Below are 15,069 nucleotides of genomic sequence, written 5' to 3'. Positions count from 1 at the left end.
CAGACCATCAGAGCCGCTCTAGAGCCAGAGAACCAGGCCAGCACAGACGCTCTAGAGCTGGCGAACCGGGACAGCAGTGCTTTTGTAAAGCCTCAGAACCATGTCAGCAGATCTGCTCTAGAGCCTAAGAACTAGGTCAGCAAAGCTGTTCTAGAGCCGGAGAACCAGGTCAGCAAAGCTGCTCTAGAGCCAGAGAACCAGGCCAGCAGAGCTGCTGTAGAGCCTGAGAACCAGGTCAGCAGAGCAGTTGTAGAGCCTGACAACTAGGTCAGCAGGGTTGCAGTAGAGACAGAGAACCAGGTCTGCAAAGCTGCTGTAGAACCAGAGAACCAGGTAAGCAGAGCTGCTCTAGAGCCTGAGAACCAGGCCAGCAGAGCCGCTCAAGAGCCAGAGAACCAGGCCAGCAGAGCCACTCTAGAACCAGATAACCAGGTCAGAAATCTGCTTTAGAGCCTGAGAACCAGGTTAGCAGAGCTGTTCTAGAACCAGGGAACCAGACCATCAGAGCCGCTCTAGAGCCAGAGAACCAGGCCAGCACAGCCGCTTTAGAGCTGGCGAACCGGGACAGCAGAGCTGTTGTAAAGCCTCAGAACCATGTCAGCAGAGCTGCTCTAGAGCCAGAGAACCAGGTCAGCAAAGATGCTCTAGAGCCAGAGAACAAAGTCAGCAAAGCTGCTGTAGAGCCAGAGAACCAGATCAGCAGAGCTGCTGTAGAGCCAGAGAACCAGTTCAACAGAGCCGTTGTAGAACCTGAGACCCAGGTCAGTAGAGCAGTTGTAGAGCCTGAGACCCAGGTCAGCAAGCTGCTGTAGAGCCAGAGAACCAGGTCAGCAGAGCCGCTCTAGAGCCAGAGAACCAGGTCATCAGAGCTTCTGTAGAGCCATAGAACCAAGTCAGCAGAGTCGCTCTAGAGCCAGAGAACCGGGTCAGCAGAGCCGCTCTAGAGCCAGAAAACCAGGTTAGCAGAGCCGCTCTAGAGCCAGAGAACCAGGCCAGCAGAGCCAATCTAGAGCTAGAGAACCAGGTCAGCAAGCTGCTGTAATGCCTGAGAACCAGGCCAACAGAGCCAATCTAGAGCCAGAGAACCAGGTCAGCAAGCTGCTGTAGAGCCTGAGAACCAGGTCAGCAGAGCCGTTGTAGACTCAGAGAACCAGGTCTGCAGAGCTGCTGTAGAGCCAGAGAACCAGGTCAGCACAGCTGCTGTAAAGCCAGAAAAACAGGTCAGAAGAGCTGCTCTAGAGCCAAAGAACCAGGTCAGCAGAGCTGCTGTAGAACCAGAGAACTAGGCCAGCAGAGCTGCTGTAGAACCAGAGAACCAGGTCAGCAAGCTGCTGCAGAGCCTGAGAACCAGGTCAGCAAGCTGCTGTAGAGCCTGTGAACCAGGTCAGCAGACCTGATTTAGAGCCAAAGACCCAGGTCAGCAGAGCTGCTATAGAGCCAGAGAACCAGGTTAGCAGAGCTGTTGTACAGCCTGAGAACCATGTCCGTAAAGGTGCTGGAGGGAGTGGAGAGGTACAAACGTAATCAGACACAGAAGAGGTGCAATGATGCAGCATAATATGGCACATTCTGTCGCAATATTTTGCTATTTTGTCATTTTACAACACCATAGTACTGTCTGGGCAAATGTTTCTCCTCATTAGCAGCACTCTAACACCCAAATACAGCCTTCAGCAATGAAATTGTGACAGTTAATCTTTGTTAAGTGTCTGTTCCCCCCTTGGGACCTCAGCTGATGCTTTCTAAAACCTCTTTTGATCCATCTGAGCTAGAATCAATGTTTGCAATTGATACAGATGATCTAAATCATGCGGAGAGTGTGGAAAATATGTAAATACGCTGAGAACACGGATGCCACAATATTTTGTTATTCCAGTGGTCCTGCCTATGAGCAAAGACTTGTAGTGTAATGGCCTTGATTTACTGACTGTGCTGTAAATCCACGGAACTGTCACCCAGAAGACTATTTGAGCAAAAAATAATATCGAAGTACTGATTCTGTAGTACTGATAAAGTAAGGGTAAGAGTTGAGGCCATGCAAGGTCACTGAAGTCAGGAAGGAATGGGCAGTTCTGGACAACATTGTCATTCTCCAGGTAGGGATTCCCATGCCGCACAGTGCCAAGTAGCTGTGATGAAACAAGCATGTGCAATGCAATAGGTCTCTCATTTACGCAAGTTGAAGCTATTGGCATTGTAAATGACAATGTCTTTTATTTATGTTTTAAAAACCATAACATAAATAAAAGGCATTGTCATTTACAATGCCAATATCTCAAACCTGTGTAAATGCAAGACCAAGTGCATTGCAAATGCTTGTTTGAAAAGGGGAGGGGGCAGCGCCCTTGGGATTTCCATCAGCTGGGACCTAATACTGTACAGTGTCCCACCCGAGGGACACTGTGCTTCACTCCATGAGAGAGTGTAGGCATACCTTGCACTTTCCTAAGCAGGGAACTCAACTTAGCTCCCTCTCACCAGTAGTAGTTAAAAGAGGCGACTCCTGCCCAGCGGGAGCAAAGAGACAGTGCTGGCTCCTGACAGCACTCAGTATGATTCTGGCTGTTGAATCAGCTGGGGCCACAGTGCCTTGGGGTTCGCCCCACATCCTCAACAACCCCTGCATTGAGAGTGCCAGGGCACCTACCTATAATTTAAAAAGTTACTAGCCGCGACAAGGGGAGCCGGCTGGGGCTGTGGGAGCCCTGGTGCTCCCCATTCAGCATCCTGCTAGCATGCATTGTGGGTGCCCTGGCTGGGCTCCTCCTGCAGCCCCCAACTGGAATGCATTTGTGGGGGCCCCTGGTGGACACCGGGGCACACACTTAAATACAAACAGGAAAGTTCCAGCAGGCACACATGATGTGTGATGGCTCAGACTAGGCGGACCCTGTGGGTCCCGCTCTAGTTCCCAACTAAAACACATGTGAATGTCCCAGGTGGTCACCCGGACATCCAAAAAAATATTATTTTAAAAACAAAAAATGTGAATAATAAATAAGTAGCGGGAGAACCTCATTTATTATTCACTGCTCCTTGAAGGAGCACCCCATATTGCCTTGTGAGGGCTGTTCACACTTTTCTTTCAGCTTGGTGACGTCCCTAGAAGGGGCAGGGGCACAAACATGCTTTGCATAATGTTATGGGGACTGCAGGGAGTGCAGCAGCCACCCATCAACGTAAAAAAAACTGTAAGTCTCCTAGGTCATTAAATCCATGACCACAGGAAAACCTATCATATCTTTTAATGCACTCCTAGCTGGAGCTCTATGCTCTCCAGCTGGAGTGCAAGGCCCTCTCATAGTTGCTTTTATGAATATGTTTTGTGGGCTGAAAATATTAAAAGAAAGATTTCTGACACACGATGCCTTTATAAAAAGAAAACATCAACAACATTTCTGTGAGTCTTTCTTTTAACATTTGGCAGCCTGAATACAATAATTAAAACATCATTAATTCTTCTTAAAATAATCACTGTTATTAAACATTGTGTAAATTAGTGAAATATACATTTGATTAAAATTATTGGTAATTTTTTATCAAAGTGGATATTTCTGCTTTATATATATTGATATGCTCACAGTGCGGTCAGGAGTTGCAAGACCAACCGCAGGCTGTGCATGCCAGAAGCCGTGTGTAACGGGAGGTGAGCGCTATCTTTAAAAATATTACAAAGTCGTTTAGACCATTTCGAACAGGTAGCTCAGTGACACAATAACACAGTGACACACCAGTCATTGCTTTTTCAGTCAACATGTTGCATTGTGGGTCTTGTGGGACTTGTAGTTTTGTTTTAAAGGCTCAGTAAAAGCTCAAAATCTCAGCATGCGAAGTGCTGTTTGCTAAAATGCCCGTACTGGACAACGGTGTTATACATGGAAATGGAGCCAATTGTCAGATATATTTGAAGTTATACAGTCATTTTGTCCCTTTTAAAAAAAGTTGCTTGTTTTACACAGAGAACCATAGAGAACCAAAAGTAATCTCTTTCCACATTTTTGTTAGGGTTCACTCTTTTGCTCCCGTCATGCATTAAAACAAGCATTGGCAATGCAAATAGTTTTTTTCTTTTGTATAGTGGAAGGTCTTCTACTGAAATACACAACACATCATAGGTACAACATGGCCAGCAGCAGAGCAACCTTGCCTAACACTAAAGTAAATGATAGGTGGCAGTAACACACTGGAAAGTGGGTGGTGGCATTAAAGGACTGGTATACAATTTCCATAAACTAACATAAATGTACAATCTTCCCATTAGTAGAACTCTGCAGAACCTTGCAGATTTTTTATGTAACTCAACGGAATTCCACTCACTAGTACAAAAAAACTCTTGAAAGAAAAAGTCAATCTTATGGAAAAACCATACATTCATGTGCCCATTTAGGATTATTAGCCCTCATCAAACAAATTTGGTATGCTTCATCAGTGGGTTCAAAATCAAGTACTGTAATCCATTTTAGACTGCTATTAATCACTGGTTTCCTAGGTATGGGTTCTCTAATTTGAGACATGTCAACATAGGGGACGGAAGTCTCTTATGTTGACATGTATGTTCTACAATTGTTAAACTGTCAGTCCTATATAAAAATTGTATGTGGGTGAGCACAAAATGCTTTTACTGGCGTCTCCCTACCACAATATTAAAATCAAGAAGGACAAAGCAATGGACCCTCATTCTCTTTTCCATCCACATGTTTCAGGTCTTGATTTTGGCCTCTTGATGACTTCTGCAGGAATATAGGTAACTCACATAAGATAGAATCAAACAGTCCATGGTTCATATGGCATGTTCACCTTGTTCAGAAGGAAGGTGGCAGAGGGGGTACATTTCTCAGGCTCCAGTTGCGATATCGGCAAGGCTGTCAGCTGGTGTGGCATGTTGTACAGGGCATGCCTCTGAAATCACAGCATTGCCATGGCCACGCTGCTAACGCACACTCAAAGCTGATTGGGTGCGGACAAAGAGTGTGCATGGGCTTTGAGAACACCCAACATCCAAACATCTCTGGCCTCGATACCCACGCTAATAAGGCAGTGGTAATGAGGCATGGCAGGCTGGGTCCCATAATTCACCACATCCTCACCTGTGTCACATCCTGTCTGGAAAAGCAGCCCAGTGAAGTCAGAAGATAACATATCTTTGCTCAGTCTGGACCCCATGCGTTGCTGCAAGTGTTGTTGACTACTACTTCATTTAGCACTGAGGTACGAACTTTTAAATAAAACAAATGTGTATTTTGATTGATTCACTTCACAACATTAGATCATATCATTGCACTGAGTGTTTTTTGTTAGTATTAGCGTACAGCACCCCGTCTGTCCTGGCAATTTTATGAATGACTCGAGAGTCAAGTGGTCTAAGTTGTCTTGTTTCTCCTGTGCAAGTCTCTATTTTTATAGATAGAGCAACATTATGGTCAAGTGCACCCTAAATAAGGAAGAGTTTTGTACAGTGCACATTTTGAAATTATTTATTTCAAGGAACTCTGAAATATGGTAATAGAAGGAAGGCACGGTCAAGAAAGAAATGTGCCCATATTCAAATAGTTTGGTCAAGCTGGGAAGCCTGGATTAAAACCAGAGTCTGTGTGTCAGGGTCCTCCACTAATATTGGCCCAGGGTTCGACAAAATCTTCTGCCTGACATGTGTATGTTATGCAAGTGCATTCAAAATACTAAAATATACTTTTTTCATAAGATATGGCAACAGCAGACAAAACACCCATCCTTCATAGAACTGATACACCTTAGGAAGAAACAGTGCACACTTCCCGCCTTATGAGGGCAGAAGCAGCACAAGCTTCCCCCTTAACAAGACAGGTACAAACTGGACAGCAGCAGTGCAAGCTTTGCTTCCTCACAGAAGAGGCACAGATTTGCAGTAGCAAAGCAATCATCACTCTCTCACAGAAAGCAATACATGCATTTTCCATACCCTGCAGAGCACATCCAGCAGTGCAGATGTCTAGTAAAAATCTCAGTGACATGTAGGTTACAGGCAGATCATTAGAGCTGGTGCTTAACTCACTGAGAGGAATGTATAGGTGGATGAGTAAGTAAACATGCACGTTCTGACACCACTCTCACTTGGATGGCATTTCACATCAGCATCCCGGAAACCCTGCAACTGTTACTCAGACCCACTGTTTCTATTGTTTCTATGGTGTTCTACATTTTAAGAAGTAGCCATTACTTAGTAGGTCTTGTTTTTATAAGAAGCCCAGACACACTATAACTAACTGTGCTCCAAACAGGCACTCAGGTACCAGACTCTTCTATAAGGTTGTGAATGAACACGTACCAGAGTCTGTGTAACCCCAGACTCGGTGCTGCACCTATTTAAAATGTAGTGGGCTGCCAGTGACTTAAACAACCGCGATGTAAGCAGTAACTTGCACACCAGATGCAATGCTTATGACCTCACCCATAATCAAACAGGTGTTGTTACAAATGTCGCAAATCTTCTTACAGATAAAATGACATATCACATAAACCAAACCACTTTGAAAGAGATGTCTATGAATCTACTATCAGTAATTGGTTTGATTATGTGTGATTGTAAGAAATTGGACTATTAATTGGGGAGTGGGAGGGGTGGCTTCCCACCTCAAGGAATAATCACAACCCTCATGAGTGTGAACAGTTACAGTCACTAAATTAACCTGAGCTCAACCCTCTGGCAGTTATGGCACAGAATAGAAAGGCTTAATTTAGGGCAATGTGTAATGTATTTATGAAGTACCCAAAATGTAGGGAAGTCTAATTGCAAGGCATTAACATCCCCAAACCAAAAATAGAGTAGAATGTAATAAACAAAATGACACCAAAATGGCAAATATCCAATAAATTGGACTGGAGATATGAATTTAAAAAAATTTAAGAAGCTATAGTGCCAAGAAGCATACCGCGCCAATTATAGCCAATGTTTGCTGTAGACCAGGACTTAAGAAGCTTACTACAATGGAGCGCAAATCGGATACACCAGCGAAGTTCAATTGCGACTGGAAAGTAGCGAGATTCTGCCATCCGCCACTGCACATTAACTATACACCTACCATTACTTACCTACCCAGTTAGAGGGTTCTCACGAGCAAAGGGTAGTTTCCTTTTCCATGGCAAGGCCCTTACCTCAAGGTAGGACATTGAGACTTCATACTCCATGTCATCGCTGGTCTCCTCAATGGCCCGGAAAAGGTCATTAAGAGTGCGCACATAGATGCCTGGCTCATAATCAGTGCCCAGCATGGTGTAAGTCTTCCCACAACCTAGAGGAGATGCAGGGATGGACAATTTTATGAAAAGGGTGAACAACATGGGCATAAGGAAAATACTTGACAACATTAACACTTCTGAAATATTTGGGGGAATTATGCTTTACAGTTCTTGGAAATGGGATGCCATATGAGGTTATAAGAGGATTTTCTAGACCATCAATTTGTCTATTTCCATAAGCAGTGCCCATAAGAGGATACCAGATGGTTCAGTCAACAGCAGTGGAAGTAGTGATTTGTTGAATCAGGGATGTCAGGAGTCCCAAGCTTTGTGCAGCCAGCCACATTTGACAAGAAAACCAAGACGCAGCCAAAGACTGGACTCCCAGTGCAGCTGGGATGAACAAAGTAAACACTTAACAGGGTACTCAATTCCCCCAGTACTAAAATGCAGTATAACTATGTCTACCCCACTCCAGTTGACCCTTGTCTATCCAACTCCAATCCACCCGCTAAAGTCTACACCACTTCAATCGACACCACTCCAATTTACTCAAATCTACCCACTCCAATCAACTTCAATCTACACCATTCTAATCTACCCCAATCTGCCCCACTCCAATCTACCCCTCTCCAATCTACCCAACTCCAATCCACTCCACTCCAATCTACCACAATCTACCCACTCCAATCTACCAAATCAACCCCCCACTTCAATCTATCCCAATCTACCCTACCCAATGGACCACACCCAAGTCTACCACATACCAATTTATCCCAACCAACCCACACCAATCTATCCCACCCAACCTACACCAATCTACCCCACTCCAATCGCCCTTACTCAATCTAACCAACTCCAGTCTATCTATCTACCTTACTCCAATCTACCCCAATCTACCCAACACCAATCTACGCCTCTCCAATCTACCCCATCCAAATCTACCCCACTCCAGTCCACCACACTCTACCCAATCCAGTCTACACCAATGTACCCCTCTCTACCCCACTCCAATCTACCCCACTCAAATGTACCCAATTTACCCCCACTCCAATCTACCCAAATCTATCACACTGCAATCTACTTTAATATATCCCACTCAATCCACACTGATCAACCCCACTCCAGTATATCTCATTGCAGTGTATCTCAATCTACCCCACCAAATCTACCACACCCCAGTCTACCACACCCCAATCTATCCCACCCAACCTAAACCAATCTACCCAAGTCAAATCGCCCTTACTCAATCTAACCCACTGTAGTCTATCCCATCTACCCCACTCCAATCTACCCGACTCTAATCAACACCTCTCCAATCTATCCCACCCAAACCTACCCCACTCCAATCTCCTCAATCTACCCCACTCCAATGTACCCAATTTACCCCACTCCAAAGAAGCCAAATCTACCACACTCCAATCTACTCTAATATAGCCCACTCAATCCACCCCGATTTGCCCCACTCCAATCAATCTCAATCTACCCCAGTCTACCCCACTTTGATCTACCACACATACCCCACTCCAATCTACCCCCACTTTAATTAATCCCATCCCAATACACCCCACTGCAGTCTACTCCATTCTACTCATCCTATCTACTCCACTTCAGTCTATCCCATTCATTTTACTCCAATCTACCCCACTAAAATCTAGACCACTTCAATCCACACCACTCCAGTTTACTCCAATCTACTCCTATCTACCCCACTCCAACTACTCGAGTTTACCCAATCTACCCCATTCTACACTAACTCAAACTATGCCACTCAAATGTAGCCCACTCCAATGTACACCATTCCAACCTACCCCACTCCAATCCAATCCGCCTTACTCCAACATACCCCACTCTAATCTACCCTACTTTAATCTATCTCCAATCGACCCCAATATACCCCTCTCCAATCTACCCTACCCGATCTACCACATCTCAATCTACCCCATCCAACCTACCCCAATCTACCACTCTCCAATCTACCCCACCCAATCTAACCCATCCCAGTTTACTCCCATGTACACCACTCCAATCTACCTGATCTAATCTACCGCTCTCCAACCTAACCCACCCAAATCTCCCCTACTACAATCTACCTAACTGCAATCCATCACGATCTACCCCAATACAGTCTACCCCAAACTACCCCTTTCAACCCTACTACAATCTCCCCCTTTCCAATGTATCCATATCTGCCCCACTCCAATCTACCCAAATCTACCACACTCCAGTCTAGTCCAACATCCCTAATCTACCCCATTACAAATGTATTCTCTAGTCTACCCAATCTACCCCACTCCAATCTACTCCAATCTGCCCCAGTCTACCACAATCTACCCCATTGCAATCTATCCCACCAAATCTACCCCACCCAATCTACTCCACTCAATCTACCCAACTCCAATCTAATATACACCACTCCAATCTACCCAAATACCAGAATCTACCCTTTACCAATCTACCCCTCTCAACCCCACTCCAATATACCCAACTCAAATCTACCCCAATCTAATTTACCATTATCTCCCCCACTCAAATCTAACCCAATATACCCCTCTCCAATCTACTCAAATCTACCACAATCCATTGTACCCCATTTTAATCTACCACAATCTAACCCACTCCAGTCTATCCCATCTACCCCACTCCAATGTACCCCACTTTACCACACTCTAATCTACTGCACCCAAATGTATCCACTCAAATATATACCACTCCATACTACCCCACTCCAATATACTAAAATCTACCCCACACTAATCAACCTATCCCTCTTTATCCCACATCAATCAATCCATCTCTACCCAATCCTTTCTGTCCTACTCCAATCTACCCCGATCTACCACACTCCAATCTACCCCACTCTAATCTACTCACTCCAATCTACCCCTCTACAATCTTCTTCTATCTACCACAATCCGTTGTACCCCACTTTAATCTACCACAATCTAACCCACTCCAGTCTATCCCATCTACCCACTCCAATTTACCCCACTTTACCACAGTCCAAACTACCCCACCCAAATCTACCCACTCAAATCTACACCACTCCAAACTACCCCACTCCAATCCACTAAAATCTACCCCACACTAATCAACCTGTCCCTCTCTATCCCACTCCAATCAATCCATCTCTACCCCAATCCTTTCTACCCCACTCCAATTTACCCCGATCTATCACACTCCAATCTACCCCACTCTAATCTACTCACTCCAATCTTCACCACTCCAATCTACCCCACTCCAATCCACTAAAATCTACCCAACACTAATCAATCTACTCCTCTCTGCCCCACTCCAATCTACACCTCTCTACCCAAATCCATTCTACTACACTCCAATATTCTCCATTTCAATATACCCTAATCTATCCCCCTCCAATCTACCCCTCTCTACCCCACTCCAGTCTACCCCTCACTACCCAAATCCATTCTACTCCACTCCAATCTTCCCCATTTCAATATACCCCAATCTATCCCACACCAATCTATCCCAATCTACCCCACTCCAATCTACCTAGCCCCAATGTACCCCACTCCAATCTACCCCACCTCAATCAGCCCACCCCAATCTACATCATCCCAAACAACCCCACTCCAATCCAACCCAATCTACCCCACCTAAATCCTCCAATCTACCCCAATCAATTTACCACACCTCATTCTACCATACTCTAATATACCACACCCAATCGAACCCACCTAAATCTAACCCAATCTATCCCATGTCAATCAACCTCACTCCAAACTACCCCACCCAATATATCCCAATCTACCACACTCCAATAAGCCACACCCAACCTGCTCCAATCTTCCTCACTCCAATATACCCCAAACAATCTAACACACTCCAGTCTACCCCATTTACCACACTCCAATCTACCCCACTCCAATCTACGCACTTTATTCTACTCCACCCCAATCTACTCCACCAAAATATACACTATTTCAATCTACCCCAGTCTACTCCACTCCAGTCCACCAGAATCTACCCTACACCAATCTACCCAAAGCTATCCCTCTCAACCCCACTCCAAACTGACCCATTACAATGTACCCCAATGTACCCCTCTCCTATCCACCCCAATCTACCCAATCTACTACACTCCAAGCTACCCCAATCTATAAAATCTACCCCACTCGAATCTACCTCAACCTACCCCTCACCAATCTACCACACTCCAATCTACTCCACTTCAATGTATTCTGATTTACTCCAATCTCCCCCCACTCCAATCTACCCAGCTCCAATGTACTACACTCCAATTTAACTCACTCCAGTCTACACCACCCCAATATGCACCTTCCCAAACTACACCACTCAGTCTACCCCAATCCACCCCGCCTCCATCTCTCCAATATTCCCCAGCCAATTTACCACACCTCAGTCTACCAAACTTCAATGTACTCCCACCTCATCCAAATCTACCCCACTCCAATCTATCCCACTTCAATCTACCTCACACCAAACTACCCTACTCCAATCTACCCCACCCAATCTATCTCAATCTACCACACCCCAATTAACCACACTCAACCTACCCTTGTCTACACCACTCCAAAAAACCACAAACAATCTAACTCACTCCAGTCTACACCACTCTACCCAAACTACCCCACTCCATTCAACTCCACTCCAATGTAATCCCCACATCTACACTATTCCATTCTACTCCAGTCTACACCACTCCAGTTCATTTCAATCTACCCAACACCAATCTGACCCACTCTACCCTTCTCTACTCCATTTCAATCAGCCCTATCTACCCCACTCCAATCAGCCCCATTTTAATGTATCCCAATGCATCCCACTCCAATCCACCCCCAACCCACCTCCATCTACCACAGTCCGATCTACCCCAATCTACACAATCTACCCCACTCAATTCTACCACAACTAACAAAGACGATAGCTCTTGCACAGGCTAGACCTATTAGTTTTGCCAATGCTTTTTTCTTTTTGATCAACGATGACAGGAGAGCTGGAGAAATAAATATCTTGAATGAGAGGACTACGTTTTAAATTACAATATGTGTGCTTTGCATGGAAAAAGAAAAGTACTGCTGCTATTAAACTGGTTGTGGGAAGAAACAGAACTATTTAAAAGTAAAGAGAGGGCTATTGAAACTCAGTTCCGTTCCAATGAGTTCTTACTCACTTCGACATCAGTTGTCCCAGCCAGGGTGCAGCCTGCAGGATATGTGTAATGTTTTGTAAGGAACCGCCTCTCCTGTTTGTACCAGCTCTAAAATTCAAACCGATTTTATCACTAGAATTTCTTTAGCATTGTAGTTTTAGGGTCACTCATCAAGCTGAAAATGTAGTGCTGTCCTAGGACACCCCAGTTGACCGTTGGTCAGACTGGACTATAAACTGGTGTCCCTAGTGCCTAGGTCTTAGGTATCCCCTCACAGCCCTTACCATGGGCCCTGGCTGGTGAAAGCAGATGGGTCCCCTTGGGTGCAATCAGCAGCTCCATAGAGTGTCTGCAGTGCACATAGTTCTAGGGACGTCTAGTTATGTTTTGCTATTTTGATTTGAAATGCACGCAAATCACCCCGGGAGGGGTAGGTATCTCGTTACCTCCTTGTTTACATGTTTAACTGTATTGCTTTACAATCACTCATACGTAATTGTGTGCAAATGCTGATTGCTGTAACTAACATGTGTTGCGATTACCCAATGTATTGGCACTGGATTTGCTGACCATCGTAAGAATGAAAGGCAGAGTTGGCCTTGCTGGGATTCCAGCTGGTGATCTGGAGCGTACTACTTGTTAAAGTGCACGTGTTCATCTTACTGAGGCACTGCCGAGGATGGGCAGACAGGAAAGAATATATGACATTACAACGCAGGCAATTACAACGCATGCTTTTACAACGAGGTTTTTACATCGCATGATTTTACGAATGACATTACAACTCATTTTTAAAAACTACCATTACAACGCATTCCCTTACAATGCATACCTTTACAACGCATACCATTACAATGCATAATACTTTAGGGCAATAGTAGGGTAAGTGTTAGATAGTTTAGGGGTAAAATTACTATTCCTCCTCCAGTGAATGCAACAGTAGGGTAAGTGCTGCATAGTGTAGGGGTCAAAATTACTATTCCCATTCCAGTGAGTGCAACAGGAGGGAAGGCGTTGGATAGTGTAGGGGTAAAAATTGCAATACAATTTCCATCTAACCCATACCCACCCTAAAACTAGAAAATCTCTGTTACTTACCTTATAATGCATTGCAAATGCTTGCGTTGAAATGGCATGCGTTGTAATGACATGTGTTGTAATGGCATGCATTGTAATGGTATGTGATGTGAAGGCAGCTGCGTTGTAACAGTTGCATTGTATAACCAGTGTAATGTAATGACTGCGTTGTAATGGAAGTTTTATGAAAGGATATACAGAGTCAGCAAATCCTACACTTCTAACCAGGCGCATCTCTGGTGGGTACTCTAGGTTTGTTACCACCAGCCATCTTGGAAGTATCTTTTGTGTGGTAACATGCTATGATTGCCTGCAATATGTGGTGGAAGCAGGACATGGCTGACTGGGTCGAACAGCATTTGCACTTTCCTAGAAATGGGCAAACTGTTGCTGTCCGGTGTCACGAAAACTGGTGGTCAGAGCGGAGTACTGCCCATCTCCCCTTGGTGAGGTCTATGCTTGTCCCATGCTCGAGCCCTGCTGACCTGTCCTGCTCCTTTGGCTGCCCTTTGCTGTAAAGGTGTCCCCAGGCTGCCCCGAAATCCACCCTTGAGACTGTAGGAGGGCTGCACGAGAATCAGCTCTGCAAGTGCAGGTGAGCTGTGCGGTGATTCTGCCTGCTGAGCACTCTTTCTGTACCAATAACTCTCTGATTCTCTTTATGAGACCCCTGCGTTATCCTGTCTCCAGTTCCTACTAGCCTCTGTGCGCATGGACCAATCACTAGCCTTAATGACATGGTTACAGGAAGAAATATCTCCCAGAGTGTTTTTTAAACATATTTTATTAACTTTTTCTTTAATGCAACATTGCAGTTCAGACGATTGCCCATTCACACGCCATGGGAGGCTATGGGTGGGGCAAGGGTGTAAATCCTCTGACATCATCGAGGTAAAATAGTATGCAATGTCACTTCCCCTCCCTCACCATTTGGTGAATCGACATTCAGGAATCCTCATTTGCCCTGTGGGTTTTGAAGTACAGTTTCAGAGGTCCATGAACTCACTAAGTAACCTTCATGAGTCATTACGTATGTGATATCGTATCTTCCATAAATTAATACGTTGCTTAATGTGTATGCAGGTGAATTATTTAGAGCTGGGTGGTAACAGTAAACCTACACAGTGTAGAAAGTGCGAAATTTCGCCCGTGTCACTCAGGGCTGGAGGCCATTGGGGGCTGGTTGTGTTTAAGTATACCACATTCGTTAGGACACACAACCACATTTTCATTAATACTCAGAGAGGCAATACATCAAAAAAGAGGAAAGCATCACTCATCACAAGTCATTTCAAATAAAAGGGGGCAACCACTGCAGCATGGAGTTACTATTCCCAGAAAATGAGGAAGACACTATCACAGATGAACGGAGTCAAGGATGTTTCAACCCCAAATACCAATTGGGGCACAAGCTAAGGGATCGCCAATTGGACAAGGGACCTCAAGATCATTCCAGAGAGCTCAGGGTCCAGATTTCATGATGCCTATCAGTTGTAATCTGTTTATAAACCCCATTAATGTCAGGGTGATACATGGGTGTAGTTGGGGCCACTCTACTGGTACCAGCACCTGGATGTAGGATACTACAGTAGAAGTTCCTGCAGCCACGAAGTGTCTCTTCTGGTGCAGGAGAGGGAATTCAC

General features: G+C 45.0%; 1 protein-coding gene across 2 annotated transcripts in view; it reads right to left on the bottom strand.

The window, feature by feature from the left end:
* The window catches only part of KIF19 (kinesin family member 19), a 347,663-nt gene that overhangs the window by 103,857 nt on the left and 228,737 nt on the right, over positions 1 to 15,069 (bottom strand). For both annotated transcript variants that reach the window (XM_086930997.1, XM_086930998.1), the window contains exon 5: positions 7,132 to 7,268. In XM_086930997.1, coding sequence (XP_086787123.1) covers positions 7,132 to 7,268 — 137 coding nt within the window. The remainder of the gene's footprint in view (positions 1 to 7,131; positions 7,269 to 15,069) is intronic.

This window comes from Lissotriton vulgaris, chromosome 7 (assembly GCF_964263255.1).
Source record: "Lissotriton vulgaris chromosome 7, aLisVul1.2, whole genome shotgun sequence".
Taxonomy (NCBI): Eukaryota; Metazoa; Chordata; class Amphibia; order Caudata; family Salamandridae; genus Lissotriton; species Lissotriton vulgaris.
This window is presented reverse-complemented; position numbering and strand designations above follow the sequence as displayed.